Source organism: Bubalus kerabau, chromosome 19 (genome assembly GCF_029407905.1).
Source record: "Bubalus kerabau isolate K-KA32 ecotype Philippines breed swamp buffalo chromosome 19, PCC_UOA_SB_1v2, whole genome shotgun sequence".
Classification (NCBI taxonomy): Eukaryota; Metazoa; Chordata; class Mammalia; order Artiodactyla; family Bovidae; genus Bubalus; species Bubalus kerabau.
In genome coordinates this window covers 59,228,209-59,248,582 of record NC_073642.1, presented here as the reverse complement: position 1 = coordinate 59,248,582, position 20,374 = coordinate 59,228,209, and the positions used below count along the sequence as shown (strand labels likewise).

The window sequence follows — 20,374 nt, the reverse complement described above, 5'->3', positions numbered from 1 at the left end:
CACATCATGGGCTCTACCGTGGGGGCTGAAGATTTCCCAGGGCAAATCCTGAGGCTGTTGACTCTAGAAGGGGAAATGGACCCTGGGCAGGGCTCACTGCACGGAGGCTCAGAGAAGATGGAATAAGGAGTTTGGGCTTTATCCTGAAGGTGATTAGCAGCTAAAGGAGAGACACGGCCAGACTGCCATTTCAGAGCCTGCTGATGGGCTCAGAGTGGAAGGGAGGCGGGCAGGCCAGCCGTGGCAATGTCTAATGCTTTCAGCACACTTGTAAGCACTTCCCACGTGGGAGCTCATTTAATTGCTATTTTGCAGATGGGGAAACTGAGGCCCAGAGAGGTTAAGTAAGTTGCCCAAGGTCTCACCATTGGGAAATTGCTGAGCTATGAAGTTGGGATTCTAGAAGCGTCAGGAAGGTTGAGTTTTGCTGGGACATGGGGTCCTCCAAGGATATAGACTGAGGGAGGCGGCCCTGGGGGAGGCTCCATCAGCACCCCCATCCCCGGGCGTCAAGCCTTCATTTATTAAGGGCACATGACTGACCCGCCTTCTGCTAAAGCAGCTGCTGGAACAGCCTCACCAGACCCTCATCTCTTCCCAGGCTCACACCACTCTGTAACCTCATCTCCCAGCAACACAGGGCCCTAAACCACTTGACCCAATAAAGCCACAGGCAGGGGGGTTGAGCAGGTGGTGGGACCATTCACTTCCCAGGGAGGATTTTATTTTTGGCCTGAAATGTCCCACCCGTGAACAAGACTGGGAGACAGACTGCATGTGGCTCCAGAGATATTTCTCCCTCTCTGGCCATACAGATGGGGCTTCCTGGATGGCTCAGAGGGTAAAGAATTCACCTGCAATGTGGGAGACAGAGGAGACACAGGTCCGATACCTGGGTCAAGAAGATTCCCCTGGAGAAGGAAATGGCAACCTGCCCCAGCATTCTTGCCTGGAAAATTCCATGGACAGAGGAGCCTTGGGGGCTACAGTCCAAAGGGCCGCAAAGAGTCAGACACGACTATGCAGGGCCCCACAGAGCCCTATAGAAAGACAGCCACAATTTCAGGGCACGACGCCTGCTGTGGACTTACTGCTGCCTGGCTCTTGGCCTGGAGTCTCTCTTTGAATTCTCAGCACAAACCTTGCAAAAGGTGGAAGCATGGCTCCATTTTACAGATGAGAAAACTGAGGATCAATGAGGAGAAGTCACTGGCCAAGGGCACATGGCTCATAATGGGTAGCAGGGCTGGCTGTGCAATCTGTGGGACCTGGCGCAACAGGAAAAAACTGGACCCCTTACTCAGAAAATTAAGAATTTCAAGACAGCGACAGCAGGCCGTAAAACCAATTGGGAATCTTGGGAGCGTGGGCCTTGCACAACTGCATAGGTCCTGCTCGGGATTTGGACCCCGGTCTAGGGGGTCCAGAACCTGTTTTTAAACTCCCACTTCCTTCCAGACCACTAAGCTGCCCTGAACCCTCCTCCCCGCCCGACACCCCACCCTACCTCCCCCCACCCCTCTCCAGCGAGCTGCAGTGACCAGGGTAGGAGTCAGGAGCTTACCTCAGGGCTGAAAGGAACTTCAGAAAAGTGGAGATCAAGGTGAGGGAGGCAGGAAGTGCCAAGGTTCCACCGCTGCGGAGCAGCCCAGGTTCCAGACCTCCCAGGGCAACCTCTATCTCTTGGGCTTCCGGAGAGAGAAATTCAAGGTCAAGCTGTCCATTATAGACAGCTGGGAGCCCGCTTCAAGGGCAGAGCCACAATTAAATGGCAATAGAATCCCCTTTTGGAAAGCTTTAACAAGGACAGTGAGGCTGGAATTTGACCCCAGGGCTTGAGTCTCACAGCACAGCAGAAGGGAATGGCAGATCAGGCCTCTGCGCAGAATTCCAGCCCCGCCTACTCTGCAGCCCCCAAACGCCCCGCAACAGGGACAAAGCTGGCCTTCTGCATCCAGAGGTGGTGATGCCCAGAACGCAGAGAGTGAGGCTGTGGAGCCAGGCAGTTCGACCAACTGTGTGACCTTAGGAAAAGTACACAACCTCTCTGAGCCTCATTTTCCAGAAATGCAAACTAGAGATAACAACAACCCAGGATTAAATGAAATAATCCACATAGAACATGTAACAGCATCTCATTTTGGTAAAAATAGTGCGTGTGTGTGTGTACAAAGAGGAAACTCTAGAAGGATAGGAAAGCTTTTAGGATCTGATTAATATTTTGGGGACAGAGGATGAGGGGAAACCTTCCTCTAACTCTTTGAGAAAAGCAAGCAGCTCTGCCTGACACCTGGTAGGAGTTCTACCAGCCTGAGTTTCCCTTCTCGCTCCCTCCAGATCACAGTGGCAGGGCCTGCCTGGCACAGGATCCTTGTCTGAGAGTGAGATTTCACAGAGGGAGGGCCTGAAGCAGCTGAGCCCTGTTTCTGGGCCTGGTGCCAAGGGCACCTCCAGGGAAGGGATGGGGAGTCTGTGTAGCTGGTGGGGGGTGAGGAGGGGTGACGGGTGGATGGGGGAGTTGCAGGGTATGGGTGAAGGCGTAGCGAGCGTGAGGCAGACAAGCATAGCGGTTCTGCCAGAATCTTGCTAAGACCCTGCACTGCTTAGACTGCCCACCCCCACCGAGATAGACTCTCAGGTATGTCTCTAACCCTCCCTCCCACCCCAGTCCTCTGAGGTCCCAGCTCCAGCCCTCATCCTTGCTCTGCATCCCCCCAACCTGCCCCGCCCCCCCAGGAAGGTCTCGGGTACCAGAGCTGGGGCAGCCCTTCCGAGGCCGCCGGGCCCTCCTGGGACAGAGGACAGGGCACTGGCCGGGGCCCCAGGGCCCATCAAGGGGGCTAGGCCTTTCAATGTCTCTGCCATGACATCTTGGCTCCCTCCACGCCCCACACCCTGCACAGCAGTTCAGAGGAACTGCCCTCTAGAAGAGGTGTGGGAAGGGCCTGCTCCAACCACAAGAAGTGAGGGTTGAGTTATTTAGTCACCAAACTGTGTCCAGCTCTTTGCGACCCCATGGACTGTAGCCCTCCAGGCTTCCCCGTCAGTGGGATTTCCCAGGCAAGAATACTGGAGTGGGTTGCCCTTTTCTTTCTCCAGGGGATCTTTCCTACCCAGGGATTGAACCCACGTCTCCTGCTTGGCAGGCACATTCTTTACCACTGAGCCACCTGGGAAGCCCACTAGGGCTGAGGGTCACCCATTAATTATTTCCTCTTTGTCCTAGAACATAACCTTCCCCAGGAAGAGTTTTCAGGGCAATCTGGGGAAACACTGAGGTATAGGGAACAGAAAGGCCTGGGCTCAATCACAGCTCCTCCACACTCCAGCCTTGTAACATTGGCAGGTCACCTCTTAGCTCTGAGCTTCAGTAATGGGGTCATCTTAACGAGGCCCACTGGATCTGCCTTCAGAACCACTCAGATCCATCCACTGGCCCACACCGGTCCAAACCCCCATCTCTCCGACATGGGCCAATGCAGTGACTGTCCCTGCGGGCATCCTACTTCTCCGTCTCCTGCAGGCCAGTCTCCTCCCTGCAGCCAGGGAGGGTTCCTTCAAGAGCAAATCCCCTCTGCCCACTTCCCTGTCTAAAACCAGTGCAATGCAGATAACTGCTTAACCACCTGCTTCCCAGGGTGCAAAGCCATGACCTGTGGTGCTTGCCAATTTCCATGGTGTAAATACTCCCACGGTGGCTGATTTCAAGCTACTAATAGTTTAACAACAGGCAAAAAATCCTGAAGATTTAACAGATGATTGTCAGGAGTGGGCATGAGTTGTCTGCAGCACACCACTGCTTACAAACCTTCCAATAATTACAAAAGAAATTTAAACCCTGGAGGACCAGGTCCCCAGTGATCTGGTCCCCTACCTCGACCATTTTCCCCACATTGGTCTTCCCCTGGCTCACCCCAGGGCCTTTGTACCTGTGGTTTCCTCTGCCAAGAGCACTGTTTTCTCAGCTCTTCATAATATTAATACTTTCTCCCTCTTGCCTTTTTGATCTCAGCTCAGATGCACCTCTCAGGGTGGCCTCCCCTGACCATCTCAAACCCTCTTGACTTCAGCTCACCTTTGGTCTCACCGCATTCTTGTTCTGGGAAAAAAAAATGGAAAATGGGGAAATTGGGGGAAAAATGAAGCAGTGGCAGATTTTATTTTCTTGGGCTCCAAAATCACTGCAGAAGGTGACTGCGGCCATGAAATTAAAAAATACTTGTTCCTTGGAAGAAAAGCTATGACAAATCTAGATAGCATATTAAAAAGCAGAGACATCACCTTGCCAACAAAGGTCTATATAGTCAAAGCTATGGTTTTTCCCGTAATCATGTAAGAGTTGGACCATAAAGAAGGCTGAGCACCAAAAAACTGATGCTTTCAAATTGTGGTGCTGGAGAAGACTCTTGAGAGTCCTTTGGACAGTGAGGAGATCAAACCAGTCAATCCTAAAGGAAATCAACCTTAGATATTCATTGGAAGGACTGATACTGAAGCTGAAGCTCCAATACTTTGGCCATCTGATGTGAAGAGCCAACACTTTGGAAAAGACCCTGATTCTGGGAAAGATTGAGGGCAGGAGGAGAAGGGGGCGACAGAGGATGAGATGGTTGGATGGCATCACCGACTCAATGGTTTGAGCAGGCTCTGGGAGATGGTGAAGGACAGAGAAGCCTGGCATGCTGCCGTCTATGGGGTCACAAAGAGTCAGACATGACTTAGCGACTGAACAACAACATTCTTGTTCAGTTCTATTTTGGTCTTGTTACTCTGGGTTGTCTCTCTCCTCACTGGAATCTGATGTCCACCAGGACAAAGAATGGTCCGTCTGGAATCTTAGTGTCTAAAACAATAGTATAACTTTCAGGTGGCTCAGTGGTAAAGAATCCGCTTGCTAATGTAGGAGACTCGGGTTCGATTTCTGGGTCAGGAAGATCCCCTGGAGAAGGGAATGGTAACCCATTCGAGCATTCTTGCCTGGAGACTCCCATGGACAGAGAAGCCTGGAGGGCTACACTCCATGGGGTCCCAAAGAGCTGGACTTAGTGACTGAGCACACACACAGAGGAGAATAGTACCAGACACACAGTAGGTGCTCAATAGATGTATGGGTACAAGCACAGCTTTGGAGACACACATCTTTGGTCTTAAGTCATGGCTTCCCCACCAGTCACGTGCATAACTATCGTCACGTAATCTCTCTGGACCTCAGTTTCCTCATCTGTAAATTGGGGACAGCAGTGTCTGTGTGATGGAGCTGTGAGAACCCAGAGTACAGTGTCTGTTATTACCAGGGTCTCAGAAAATAGGACCAGCCTCTTCACTTGCATATATCCAATCGCAGGGACTCAGTCCCTCCCAGTCACCTTGTCCACCTCTGGGCCACTCTGACTGCCAGAACATCTTCCTTTCCTTACACTGAGTCCAATTATGTCTCCTCATAGTGTCCCTCGTTAAGTCCTAGTTCCTCATAGGAAGTCTTGTGTTTTCATAACCACGCTGTGAATGTTGGAGCAGACTGATGTCACATTTCAGCATGGCACTGAAGGCAGATGTGACGTTCCTCAGTGGCTCCTCTCCAGTCACGAGCTGTCCCATCTTGGCACATTGCCTGACGTCGCTGAGCCTCAGTTTCTTCCTCTGTGAAATGGGGTTAACGTAGTACCTACCTCAAGTGTAGTTGTGGGGATTAAACTAGCTGATTTACACATACACTTGGGCTTCCTTTGTAGCTCAGCTGGCAAAGAATCCACCTACAATGCAGGAGACCTGGGTTCAATCTCTGGGTTGGGAAGATCCCCTGGAGAAGGGAAAGGCTGCCCATTCCAGTATTCTGGCCTGGAGAATTTCATGGACTGTATAGTCCATGGGGTCGCAAGAAGTCACGCACAACTGAGCAACTTTCACACGACCCCCCACACACAGAAAGCCACTGTTATTACTCTTACTCTGCCTGGCGTGGGTCCACTCCCAGAGCCAGAATTTGTGTCATTTTCAGGTCCACAGCCATTTCCGGTTAAGGCCAGGCCCTCTCTTGAATGCTCTGCAGCCAAGCTGGAAAAAGGGCCCGTTCTTTCTGGGTCGCCCACCCCACCTGCTCCCAGCTGTCAGAGCCACCCCCTCACAGTGGACCAGGGGGAGTCTCAGCACTTCCCAAACTCTCCAGGGATTACCTGACCCTGGGCAGTCACGCCATCATTCAGCTCGGAGGCGAGGCCCCCAGACCCTGGGCCATGATCTTCCCCATGTAAGGGCTGAGTCCCCCGCTGGGATGACTTCTGCTGGCTCTCTGGGTGCTTGGGGGTGTCCCAATGTCCCTAAAAATGCTGGCAGTGGTAGATGAATGGGGCGAAGGAGACCAAGCTGGAGCAGCAAGGAGGAAGGAGGGTGGATTTCTGAAAGCAGGAGGAAGGGGCTCAGGGAGAACCAAGTTCTAACCTGGCCCCACGGTTCCCCATCCCCGGGGCTGTGAATACAGTGAGACATCACACCCTGATTGCGTCACCTGCACAGGTCTAATGACGGCTCTGAATCCTGGGCTGAGAATGGAAGATCATCGCCAGGTAGGTCTGATCTCATCACGGGAGTCCCAGAAAGGCAGAGCATCTTCTCCAGCTGGTGGCAGGGGAGCAAGTCTGAGAAACTTCACACCCATCTGACACCCTGCCCTCTCTCTCCAAGCGTCCTGTCCTAGATGCCAGCCCCCTCGGGGTTCTGCTGTGAGCTCAGAGCTGAGGCTGAGAATTTGGCCATGTCACTACTGACAGCCAGGACCGGCTCATGGGCACAGGGACCAGATGGGCCTTTGTGCATGGTCTTGGGGGCATTTTAGGGGTTGATGCCACGCAACTGGGGAGATGTCGGGGTCAGTCCCCTCATCTTTAGACTGTGTTCTTGCCCTTAGGGAAACTTGATGCTGCCGCATAGGAGAAAGAAGCAGCCCATAGCTCCACCCTTATGGCAGAAAGTGAAGAAGAACTAAAGAGCCTCTTGGTGAAAGTGAAAGAGGAGAGTGAAAAAGTTGGCTTAAAGCTCAACATTCAGAAAACGAAGATCATGGCATCTGGTCCCATCACTTCATGGCAAATAGATGGGAAAACAGTGGACACAGTGTCAGACTTTATTTTGGGGGCTCCAAAATCACCACAGATGGTGACTGCAGCCATGAAATTAAAAGACGCTTATTCCTTGGAAGGAAAGTTATGACCAACATAGACAGCATATTCAAAAGCAGAGACATTACTTTACCAACAAAGGTCCGTCTAGTCAAGGCTATGGTTTTTCCTGTGGTCATGTATGGATGTAAGAGTTGGACTATAAAGAAGGCTGAGCGCTGAAGAATTGATGCTTTTGAACTGTGGTGTTGGAGAAGACTCTTGAGAGTCCCTTGGACTGCGAGGAGATCCAACCAGTCCATCCTAAAGGAGATTAGTCCTGGGTGTTCATTGGAAGGACTGATGTTGAAGCTGAAACTCCAATACTTTGGCCACCTGATGCGAAGAGCTGACTCATTGGAAAAGACTCTGACGCTGGGAGGGATTGAGGGCAGGAGGAGAAGGGGACGACAGAGGATGAGATGGTTGGATGGCATCAACATCTCGATGGAGATGGGTTTGGGTAAACTCTGGGAGTTGGTGATGGACAGGGAGGCCTGGTGGCTGCGATTCATGAAGTCACAAAGAGTCAGACACGACTGAGCGACTGAACTGAACTGATAGCTCCGTCTATGCAGGCAGAGTGTAAGTGCTTCAAACCCAACCTTTCTTCTAGTCAGGGGTGACTGGAAATGCCTGTGATCTGAGGGACACATTAGTCCGCCAATTAGGGGCCCTGTAAGTGGGATAACCAGATTTAGAAAGAAAAATACAGTGCACCTAGTTAAATTTGAATTTCAGATAAACAGCAGGGAATTGTGTAGTGTATCTTATGAAATAACTGGGACTGCTATACCTGGACTGGGTTTCCCTGATGGCTCAATGGTAAGAATCCAACTGCCAATGCAGGAGACCTGGGTCCAATCCCTGGGTCAGGAAGAACCCCTGGAGAAGGGAATGGCAACCCACTCCAGTCTTCTTGCCTGGAAAATCCCATGGACAGAGGATTACACGGGACTGGTGGGCTACAGTCCATGCAGCCACAAAGAATTGGACACGATTTGGCAACAAAAACCACCACATCACTTCGACTAAAGGAGTATTTATTGTATGTCTGAAAGTCAAGTTTAACTAGATATGCTGTATTTTATCTATAAGATACAGCAGGCATATGCCAAAGGTTGAATGAAGAGGAGCTGATGAAGGGACAGAGAGGTGGGCAGGATCAAGGGTACCAGGACAGACTGAGGCACCCGGAATTCAGGAACAGTGGGAAGCTGGCACCGTCCCGGGGAGGAAATGATGACCTGGAGCCTGGTGAGAAGCCTCCCAAAGAGCCACAGCCATGGAGCCCGGAGTCCCTGGGAACTTGGGCCCAAAGCAGAGAAGGAGCTGGACAAATAAACACCGGACCTCTCCCCTGTCCCGCCTGCAACGAGGGAGAACTGGGTTTGATCCCTGGGTTGGGATCTCTTCCCCTGGAGAAGGGAAAGGCTACCCACTCCAGTATTCTGACCTGGAGAGTTCCATGGACTCTATAGTCCATGGGGTCGCAAAGAGTTGGATACGACTGAGCAACTTTCACTTCACTTCACTCCCCTGTCCCACCCACCTGGCTTCCCATTGGCTGGACCCTGTCAAAAGCCAGAGGGCAGGGGGCCTTGGGTGATGCCCTGGTCAGCCTGCCAGGCACTGACGGGCAGAGCAGGGATCTGAGAGCAAAGGAGCAGTCAGTACAGTGTGGACAGGAGACCAGGTCTTCTTAACCTACCCTGGGCTCTGTCCCCTTGATGAGACTTAGAGAGGACTTTCCCAGCAGGCTGGACAGGATGGGACAGAGTCACAGATGCTATACACAGGCCCCTGGGCCTCCAGGAAGAGGCCCCACGTGCAGGCCAAGCAGACATGGCCAGATGTCCACAGGGCCCTTCCCCCGTCAAAGCATGGCTCCAACTGGCTCCAAGCTCACTGGGGTCTCTGGCCCTTTGCGTCCAAAGCTTTTCCCAAGACTTCTACCAATTTCAGGACCTCTGTTCTCCTGCTCTCCAAGGCCCCTGCTCCAGGTTGGCTACCTCCACCCAGACTGGACGCCCCTGCCCTCCCCAGTAGGCTCACTGTCTGCAGCGCCCACCATTCACATTCGGAGCCTGACTGTCCTTCCTGGGAAATGCAGGCAGGTGGTCCCCCACCCACCGCTGCCCCCATGTGCAGGGCTGGTCCTCTACAATGCCCTCCTCAGCTGTCTCCTTCCTGGGTCCACGACCTTCTCTTTCTGCTGTGTGGAGCTGCTCCCCAGCTCTGAAGGCCCAGAATGAAGTGGGAGTCGCACCCACCCCAAACTTTCATCCAAGTATTTCCCAACCAAGACCCTCTTTCTCTGTCTCTCTTCCTCCCTCACTCCCTCCAACACCCCCCTCCCCACCACCACCATATACATACGCTCTAGGCAAGAGAAACTTCCCCAGTTGCTCCTTGCCATGTGAGAAGACAGCCAGCCACCCACAAGCCAGGAAGTAGGCCCTCACAAGACACTGGGTCTGCCGGCACCTTGATCTCAGTCTTCCTAGACTCCAGAATCCTGGAACCTGTGACAGCCCCGCCCCAAACCTGCAGGTGATGCCAGATTTTAAGGGATGTCAGTGCAACCTGGGAACCTGGGTCGCTGACTGAGAAGCAAGCTACCCATCCCCTGAAATGCTGACCTTGGACCGATACAGAAGAGGAATAAAGGCCCATCTTGGCAGCCCCAAAGGAAACCAAACCATCCCTCCATCGTCTCCCCCACAGTCCAAGCCCTCAAGCGTGGCCTGCCCAGCTCTGCTGGCCCAGTGCCTGCCTTCTCTTCCAGCCCACGTCTGCCCTTCCCCACACCCTGCCCTCTGGCCAGGCCCAGCTCCTGTGGTTGCCCAGCTGGCCACTAGCTTCAAGCCACAGGCCTTGGCTCACGCCTCACCCTTGGCCTGGGATACCCCACACCCACCTGTGCACCTAGAAACTCTGCAGAGACTCAAGGCAGCCTGTTCCTCCTTTGTCGGATGGTCCTGACCCTCACGCTAACCCCTTCCCCTCCTTCTTCCCGGCCTACTCCCCTCTCCCACTCTTCCTGACTTGTCTCCCTTCACTCTCCCTACTGCAATTCCTGACCCCTGCTCCCTGCCCCCCGAGACTGTGTCTCCCCAGGGCTCAGATGTAGCAGTTCTACAGCAGCTTCTGGCTCCTGGTGGGTCTCATGGCATTTAGTTTGTGTCTCGAGAATAAAAATAGAAATAGTTACAGTCACCGAGCTTCACACAGCCCCGCCCTGAGTGTGCGTTACTTGCTCAGTCGTGTCCTACTCTTTTTTTTTTTAGTTTTAGGTTTTTTTAATTAATTTATTTATTTTAATTGGAGGCTAATTACCTTACAATACTGTAGTGGTTTTTGCCATAAATTTACATGAATCAGCCATGGGTGTACATGTGTTCCCCATCCTGACCCTCTCTCCCACCTCCCTCCCCATCCCATCCCTCAGGGTCATCCCAGTGCACCGACCCTGAACCCCCTGCCTCAGGCATCGAACCTGGACTGGCGATCTATTCCACATATGATAATATACATGTTTCAATGCTATTCTCTCAAATCATCCCACCCTAGCCATCTTCCACAGAGTCCAGAAGTCTGTTTTTATTTCTATGTCACTTTTGCTGACTCGCATATAGGGTCATTGTTACCAGAAGTCTGTTTTTATTTCTATGTCACTTTTGCTGACTCACATATAGGGTCATCATTACCAGAAGTCTGTTTTTATTTCTATGTCACTTTTGCTGACTCGCATATAGGGTCATTGTTACCATCTTTCTAAATTCCATATATATGCGTTAATATACTGTATTGGTGCTTTTCTTTCTGACTTACTTCATTCTGTATAATAGGCTCCAGTTTCATCCACCTCATTAGAGCTGATTCAAATGCATTCTTTTTAATGGCTGAGTAATACTCCACTGTGTACATGTACCACAGCTTTCTTATCCATTCATCTGCCGATGGACATCTAGGTTGCTTCCATGTCCTGGCTATTGTCAACAGTGCCTACTCCTTGTGACCCCATGGGCTCTAGCCTTCCAGGCTCCTCTGTCCATGGGATTCTCCAGACAAGAATACTGGAGTGGGTTGCCATGCCATTCTCCAGGGGATCTTCCCGACCCAGGGCATGAACCCTGGTCTCCTGCATTGCAGGTGGATTCTTTACCATCTGAGCCACCAGAACTGCCCTAGACCTTCTCATTTAAGCCTTATCCCAACCCCATGAGGAAGGTGCTCCTTATGGTTCTTGACTTGCAATTGAGAACCTGGGGCCCCGAGGGGGCTAAGCCTCCCAGCAGTTTCAGGGGAGTGGAGAGGAGGAGACAGACCCTCAGCAGACCACCCGCACAGCACCTACTCTAACCTCTCACCAGCCGCTCTACAAAACCTGCCCGAAGGGTGAAGGGACAGACCACCGCCGATCCTGGCGGGTCCAACACAGCCACATGCAGACAGGTGGAGTGGGAATGGGGCACAGAGAGGATGAGGCTGCAGAAGGCATGGGAGGGGGGCTGCCCACAGGGGCCTTGGAGAGCCCACCAAGGAGTCCAGCAGCACGTGTCAGAGGCAGCCTGTTTTGATTCTCCCAGGATCCACGTGCCCCCAGGGGACGCAGCACCCTCATCCCCGACAGGCACCTGATGGCAAGGGTCAGGAGCCAGGCCACTGGGCACTGCAGCCTGTAGACTATCTTCAGGCCCCGAAAGTCCCCTCTCCCAGGACGCGTGGCATGGCAGACACCTGATCCTGCTATTTAGCGTTGCTGCTAAATAGAGGGCGGGAGGCCCAGAGAGAGGGACGAGCCTGAGGGGCCACCTGACCAGCCTGGGCCACCCACAGGCCCCGCATCAACAAGAGGAGCCCAGGGGTTGGCAGGCATCCTCCAACCCCCCCTCCCCCGGCACAGCCCTGACTGCTGGCAGGTGCCGGTGTGCACCCAGGTCACACGCTCTTCAGTGGCCAGGAGAGATGACAGTGCAGTTTGGAGGGGACGCTGGCGGACTTGAGTGGCACCAGGAGAACTGGAAAGTAGAGGGGAAAGGAAAGAACAGAGACAGAGGAGAGTTTTCCTTCCGGCACCTGTAATAACTGAGTCAGCTTGGACTCGGAGACTTGTTCAAAATCATTGTTGTCCCTTTTTTTTTTTTTTTAATTTCTGGTTTTGAAAATATTTACATAGGCTCAATTTTAAATTCCAGCTGACTTAGAATTTTTATTCTCAGAGAGCAAAGAGATGTGGGTGCAGCCGCTTATGGCTGCTTCTTCTGGTTTCAGAGGCTCTCGGAGTCTGCAGGGGCCTGGGTTCCTACCAGCTCATGGGGCAGTGCCGTTCTTCTTTCCTCAGGGCTCCAGGGAGAGGAAAGGTCTGCATGAGGTCACAGAGAACTTTCCAGAAGGGCCCAGACCAGCACCCTGGTGGCTAGGCCTGAGCTCTTTTCAGAGTGCTAGCTGCCTCTCACCCAACACATGCACACACACAGAGGCACCAAGAAAGAGGGAGGTCCAATATATGCTTTTAGGAAAAAAGAGACATTGACAGTTATCTAGTGTTTTAGACTTGCTGCTGTCCTCTTTAGTATAGTGGTGAGTATCCCCACCTGTCACACAGGAGACGGGGGTTCGATCCCCCAGTGGGAAGGCAACACGCCCTTTGGGGCTTTCCTGGTGGCTCAGCAGTAAAGAATTCGCCTGCAATGCAGGAGACACAGGTTCAATTCCCTGGAGAAGGAAATGGCAACCCACTCCAGTATTCTTGCCTGGGAAATCCCATGGACAAAGAAGCTTGGTGGGCTACAGTCCATGGGGTCGCAAAGAGTCGGATGTGACTGATGCGACTAAACAGTTCCTTGGCCAGTGGCCCTCACAACTGGTGGATTAAATTCAGCTCTTCACCGAAAAAAGGTAAGTTATGTGTAGTGTCCAGATGATCTAAGCATCGTCAGTGTGTGGGTATGTGGGTGTGTGTGTGTGTGTGTGTGTGTGTGTGTATGTGTGTGTAAATGTGTGTGTGTTTGTGTCTGAACGCACCAGCTACCAGCAGGGACGCCTGGCCCTCGCAGGGCTGAGTCCCCCCTTCCCCGCTGACCGGCAGACCCCAGGCTTCGTGGGGATCACTGAGGCTGTTGCTTCTGCTTTGAACTATGGCTGCCTTTGCCTCTGCTGGTGACCTTCAGGGCCCGTTTATGAGACCGGTTCAGTGAGCCTTCCCTATAACAGTCTCAAGGTATTTAAACTCCAAACACCTGGCCCTCCTGGTGGCAATTATTCCTGAAATCCAAAGCCATCCTTGGGGAGCAGGGAGAGCCCTGGTCACTCCGAGCAGACCTCTTCCTACCCCCACAATCCTCTTCCTTCCACACACCGTCCCTCCAGCCAGGCTTCTCCACCACTGCACTGCGCACATCTGGGCTCTTAATTCTTTGCTGGGGAAGCTGTCCTGAACACTGAAGATGTTTGGCAGCATCCCTGACCTCTCCCCCACCAGATGCAGTAGCACCCCAGCATCCTCACTTGTGGCTACCAGAAACGTCTCCAGGAATGGTCAACTGTTCCCTAGGGGAAAATGTCCCCAGTTAAGAACCACTGTTTTCAACTAACCACCATTCCCTCTGTCTCTGTCAGGAAGTTTAAGCTAATAACAACACCTAACATTTATAAGCCTTCATCCTAAGGAATATATACAGGTGTTGTTCAGTTGCCCAGTCGTGTCCGACTGTCTGTGACCCCGTGGACTGCAGCACGTCAGGCCTCCCTGTCCCTCACCATCTCCGAGTTTGCCCAAGTTCATGCCCATTGCACCGGTGATGCCATCCAGCCGTCTCATCCTCTGATGCCTCTTCTCCTTCGGCCCTCAATCTTTCCACAGCATCAGGGACTTTTCCAATAAGTTGGCTGTTCACATCAGGTGACCAAAATGTATACAGTAGTTCCCTCTTAGCCAAGGAGGATACATTCCAAGGCCCTCAGTGAATGCCTGAAACCATGGATAGTACTGAATCTATATATACTGCTTTTTCCTGTACACGCGTGCATGCATGCTGAGTTGCTTCAGTTGTGCTCGACTCTGTGCAACGCTATGGACTGTAGCCTGCCTCGATCCTCTGTCCGTGGGATTCTCCAGGCAAGAATGCTGCAGGGTTGCCACACCCTCCCCCAGGGGATCTTCCTGACCTAGGGATCACTTTTTGTCATGTCTCCTGTGTTGGCAGGTGGGTTGTTTACCACTAGGGCCACCTAGGAAGCCCACATACATTCCTATGATAAAGTTTAAATTTATAAATTAGGAACAGTAAGAGATTAGCAACAATAAGCAATAATAAAACTAAACAATCATAGCAATGAAGTGAAAGTCATTCAGTTTTTTCTGACTCTTTGAGACCCCCACGGACTATACAGTTCATGGAATTCTCCAGGCCAGAATATTGGAGTGGGTAGCCTATCCCTTCTCCAGGGGACCTTCCCGTCCCAGGAATCAAACCGGGGTCTCCTGCATGGCAGGCGGATTCTTTACCAGCTGAGCCACTTGTGATAAAAGATATGTGAGTGAAGTTCCTCTCTCTCTCTCTCAGAATAACTATTGTACAAATTTAATGCCCTTTTCAACTTAACTAAGTACTTGTCACACGCTGTGGCTGTAACTTTTTCAATTTGAAGTTCGACAGCAAAACTAGTAGCAATTCCTTTATCCTTCTTCACAATTTCACAGATAGAAGATTTATTCTCACCCTAGATCTTAGCAACCTCATTATACAATTTTTTTTTTCTCTCCTTATTAATTTGTGTGTTTTCACCTTTTCACTTAGAAGCACTTTACAACTTCTCTTTGGCAGATCCAAATTACCAGCATCAATGTGCCTGCATTTTGGCTCATTATTAAGTAAAATGGTTACTTAGTGAACACAAGCACCGTGATACCTCGACAGTCAATCTGATAACTGAGATGGACACTGAGTGACCGACGCCGGGATGCGATGGACAAAGGGATGACTCAGGTCCCAGGAGACAGAGCAGGATGGTGTGAGATTTCATTTTGCTACTCAGAAGAGCTTGAAATTTAAAACTTATGAATTGTCTATTTCTGGAATTTTCCATTTAATATTTTCAGACTGCGGTTGACCGAGGGTAACTGAAACCATGGAAAGTGAAACCGAGGGTAAGGTGGGGCGCCCACTATATATAAAATTTAATCTTTGCAGCTTTCCTGTGAGGCATAGGTACTATCATTTTTTCCTCCCACTTTATAGATCAGAATGCCAAGGCTCAGAGAGGTTAAGTAAGTTATCCAAGACCACACAGCTAGAAAGTTGTGGAGCTGGCAGATGACTCCGGAGTCTTGGTTCTTAGCCACTTGGCTCTGCAAGGGAGACCCGGGGCAGTCACCTTACAAGCGGTTCTGTGCTGAGAGTGGCCCCTACCTGACCTCCTGGAGTGGGAACAGGGAAGCACAGTGACATTGACACCCACGTTGCCTGTGCTTAAGCCTCCAGCTCGTCACTGGAACTTGTGGTCTGTTGCAAACCACAGTCTCCCCACCCCGAAGCACTTCTGGGAGCCTCCAGGAGGCAGCAGGCATTGTAAATGTGCCCAGAGGACATCCAGCCTCCCTTTTGCCATCTCCCTCTAACGTGGTGGGGTTCCTGCCCACTTGCCCAGCAACTTGGGTTTTTGTGTCCAGGGCATGATGTGATTATCAATCTCTATGGCCACACCATAAGCTTGGGAGGGAGCTGCGGAGAGGCAGAATTAATTTCTGGAAGCTGCGGTTTCTGCGAAGCCTCGCCCTCTCCAGCCTCATATTCCCTTTTCTCAGAAAAAGGATGCTGGTGCGGATGAACCCTGAGGACCTCCTGCTTTGGACATTTCTTCTTCTGATCTTTCGGTTCTGGGACGTGGTGGTGTGGCTGGACGTGTCACCGTCACCAGGAGCAGGTGAATCCCTGGAGGGTCTCGCTTCCTCCATGAGGATTATATGCCTCCCTCTTGGATGGCCATGCAGGTGCCTGGACCCCTGGAGGGGCTGCTCAGTGGGGGTGTCTGCATCCCTCCCCAACCCCGGGATGGCGGGACACCCAATCTACTGCCTGCCTCCTCATCAGCCCCGACTCCCTCCCAGAACCCAGTTCCGCCCTCATCACAGCAAGCCCAAGCCTCCCTGATGACATCTCTGCAATGTCACGTCTCTGGCCACTTTGCCTTCCCTGAGGAATAAGGCAAAGATGAAGCGGTCAGCAGCCCGACAGCCAGCTGCCCGGCAGAGATGCCAGCCTGTGACAGCTGCGTTTCTGGAGTGGAGACTTTGTTCCCTGCAAGCTCCACCTCCAGAGTGGCTGACCAGGGACCGAATACAAGAGGTACCTGCCCTTCCTGCTCCATTGCAGTGGTGGAGGGAACGGCCCAGCGACCTGGCCTCAGCTCTGTCTGCATGGTGCTGGGCCAGCCAGGAGAGGCTGGACCCGGCAGGAAATGCATTGTCTGACACAGCCTGGCTCACCCCTGGGCAGGAGGGCCAGCTGGCTGCAGGCTCGCCCTTGTTGGGAGATGGGTTGCCTTCCCTCTCACCAAAGGGCAATAGAGAGCTCCCAGCTCCACTCGAAACATGTTTATGTTCATGGAAAACCTGTTCCCGGCAGCTAACAAAGCTCACTCGAGCTCCCAAGGGTGATTCAGGCACGATGAAATCAAGCCCTGGAAGGGGCCAAGCAGCCTGGCCAACGCAGGGGCCAGCAGCTTCCAGGATGGATCAGTCCAAGGCCCACTCACTGGCCACCTGAGCCTGCTTGGCCTGTGGGAGATGCCCTCCCGCTCTGCACACACAGACCCTCTGCAGGGGGCAGGTGGGGTGGAAGAAGTCCCATGAATGAGCGTCTCCTGAGTGCGGGGCCTGGGGTGGGATGTCTGAGTCCTGGGATCTCGTCCAATCCCCTAATAGTCATGGGAGAGAAGAGTCAGTGCTCTCCTAGCCTCAGAAGATGAAAGTGAGATTCAGCGAGGTGCTGGGCTGTGGGCAGTTCCCGCAGCAAGCAGGGATTAACCAGCCGTAGTGCCTATGCTGGAAACAGGACAGGATGATGATAACGGGTTGCCCCAGTGAAGTCCTTCCAGTCTCCGCAAGGAAGATACTGTCCGCATGGGGCTGACCAAGCATGTCCCCGCCAGCCCCAGGACCACCCTCTGTTAGGACATCCTCCAGAGCTAGATGCTCCCTGGAGAAAGAGCTCACAGATGGATGGGCCCAGGGCTGCAGGGCTTCTGCTGCAGATGGTTGTGTATCCGAAGGCTGAAGCCTGAGAGTTGGGGTAGATGCCCTTCCTCTGTGTCTCTGGGCAGGGTAACTCAGTGCAGCCCGCCAAAGAGGGTTGGCCATTTGTACAATGGCGAGTGAGGTTTACAGCAGGGAGTTGTGAAGCTGGCTGTCTTGCTGGTCTGTCCCGGCTACTCTTGTTTGAGGGTCAGTCATGGATGGTCATGGCTCCAGGAAGCCCCAGGCAGCTGAAAAGAGCCCAGTGTTCCACAATGGAGTCTGTGTCTTGGATCTGCTCATTGTGATGGAAACCCTTACAAGATCCTGTTGTTCCTCCCTCACATGCCCACAGGCTGTTAGGGGAGCAGGGCGGGATCAGACAGCCCTTCTCCAGTCCCCAGGGGTCCTCAGGGGTGGTGACCCCTCATCCTTGGGGGTGTCACCTCCATATCTAGGGTGTGATGGGGTGTGAGGCTGACCTGCCCTGCTCTCCCATCTGAGGGGTGACGTCATATGCTTACTCTGCTCTCTGAAAAGAAAAGTGAAAGTGTTAGTTGCTCAGTTGTGTCCGACTCTTTGCGACCCCATGGACTGTCAGGCTCCTATCTCCATGGAATTCTCCAGGCAAGAATACTGGAGTGGGTCACCATCCCCTTCTCCAGGGGATCTTCCCAACTCAGGGATCGAACCTGGGTCTTCTGAATTGCAGGCAGATTCTTCACTGTCCGAGCCACTCTGCTCTCTATAAATAGGCGAACGGTCTTCTCTCCAGGAGTCTGCCTTGGCCCCCTGAGCTGGGAGGTTGAGGAGGGTCCCGATTGCTCCGGAGGAAATGAGCTGTCGGTCAGCCACAGCCCAGAGGGAACCGTGCTCATCATAAGGAAAGGAGGAGAGGTGGGGACTTCTCTCTGCCTTCTCCTCGCCCCCTCCGTCTTTTCTGTAGATGCATCTCTCTCCCTCCCAGGACCTGGGGCTTTCGTCTGCCCTCCCCACCCCTGCCGTCTGCCTTTCGTCCTCTCCACCCCAGCACTCTGCCCAGGGTGTGGATCTGACTCTTTCCTGTCCCTCTTCATCCCTTGAAACCAAAATAAACTGATATCAAGAGGCAGCCAGGGCTAGGGGCCAGCGCACCAAGACCTCAGGGGAGCTTATTTTAGCTGGTGATGTGCCGGCACTGGGTCCAAACTGTTCCAAGACTCGGCACTGAGTCCCACATCCCAGTTCACAGCACCCTCTCCCTCTCCTCTCTCTCTCTCCTTCCTGAAAGAGGCGTCACTGTCATATGGAATATGGGAGCTGGACTGGCTCCCTTTCTGGTCTTTACTAGGCTTGGGGCTCTATGAACTGCCTCCCTCCCCCCAACTTTACTCATCGAATTCAGATTAAAATAAACACGGAGGGAAGCCTGAAAGGTCTGGGGTGTGTGTGTGTGTGTGTGTGTGTGTGAGCGTGAGTGTCTATGCAGCCATGAGCCAGGATGAAGCTGCCAAACGTGACACAGCCTTTCCCAGTTTAGGCCCAGGAGCTGTGTGGCTTCCATGGAGCCCATATAGCAACAGTCATTTAATGAGCACCTACTATGCACCAGGCATCATTGTAAGCCCTGATCCACAGCAGTGAACAGAAACATTATTCCAGATGGGACAGGCAGGCAATAAATAACGAGTGACAAATAAATACATCATAACTCTGGGGGAGGGTGATAAGTGCTATGGAGATAAATGAAGCAGGGTAAGGAGCTAGAGAGGGAGGGAGGGGAGGCTCTGTGTGGGATCAGGAGAGAAGCCTCCTGGTGCCATCTGTGAGCCCTGGGGTTTTCTCTTGGCTGCCAGGCCTTCTTTCCATTGCTCTGCAGGTTGACCAGTTGTTTGGTTTCTGCCATCTGTGCTCCCATTGACTCTTTTCTGTCTCTGTATAAACCTTCCCTGGAGGACTGTTCCACAGGACCATCTATAGGGCCTTGCACAAAGGCTCCAAATATCCCTGGGGCCAAGACCTTTCAGAGGTTTGTGTAATTTGTAATCTAAGACACGTAAATGAAAACCTCAGTGAATTAACAGTATTGCCCATCAGAATGGATAATGGGAGAAAAGGTGGAAAATGCCAAGTGTTGGAGAGGATGTGGAGCACCTGGAACTCATGCACACAGACTGTGGGAGGGTAAGTTGGTCCAACACCTTTGGAAAACTGGCTGTGTTCCTGCAGCTGAACATACAGTGATTTTATGACCTAGTGATTCCTGTCTTAGGTGTTGGCCCAGCAGAAATGGGCATGGATATTCACCAACAGACATGTTCTAGAATGTTCACAGCTACGAAATCCATTATAGTCCCAAACTAGGTATCACCCAAAGGACCATCAGCAGCAGAGTGGACCAACCGAGATACATTCAGAGCATGGAAAACCACACGGCAATGGGAAGGAACAATCTAGAGCTACATGAAACAATATGGACGGACCTCAGAATCTCTGGGGTAGAGGCAGGTATGGCTAAGTTTAATAGGACTCTAATGTGCAGTTTAGCTTGGGAATCGACATGTTAGCCCAACTTCATTTTGGAGTTGACTGACCTGTAATGTGGACAGACAGGCCAACCTGGGTCTCAGACTCTGTGGACCTTTATCCATAGCATCAAGCCTCCCACGCGGGATGAGTGAAGGACCAGGGGAATAGCAAACATTCACCGATTTATAGTCAAAGCTTTGTGGCACTCCTTGTTCTGCTCCAGCATTTGATTTCTTCATTACCTGGAGGATAGGGGCTTCCCTGGTGGCTCAGATGGTAAAGAATCTGCCTACAACAATGCGGGAGACCCGGGTTCAATCCCTGGGTTGAGAATATGCCTGGGAGAAGGGAATGGCTACCACTCCAGTATTTTTGCCGGGAGAATCCCATGGACAGGGAGCCTGGCAGGCTATAGTCTGTGGGATCACAAAGAGTTGGACATGACTGATTGACTAACACTTTCACTTTGGGG

At 52.3% G+C, this 20,374-nt stretch overlaps 1 protein-coding gene across 2 annotated transcripts in view; it reads right to left on the bottom strand.

The window, feature by feature from the left end:
• The window catches only part of CCDC197 (coiled-coil domain containing 197), a 38,004-nt gene that overhangs the window by 15,900 nt on the left and 1,730 nt on the right, over positions 1 to 20,374 (bottom strand). The window contains exon 2 of one of the 2 annotated variants that reach the window (XM_055556526.1): positions 1,565 to 1,688. The exons of the other annotated variant lie outside the window; for it this stretch is intronic. Within the exon in view, the coding sequence (XP_055412501.1) occupies positions 1,565 to 1,688 (124 nt within the window). The remainder of the gene's footprint in view (positions 1 to 1,564; positions 1,689 to 20,374) is intronic. 2 annotated transcript variants of the gene reach the window in all.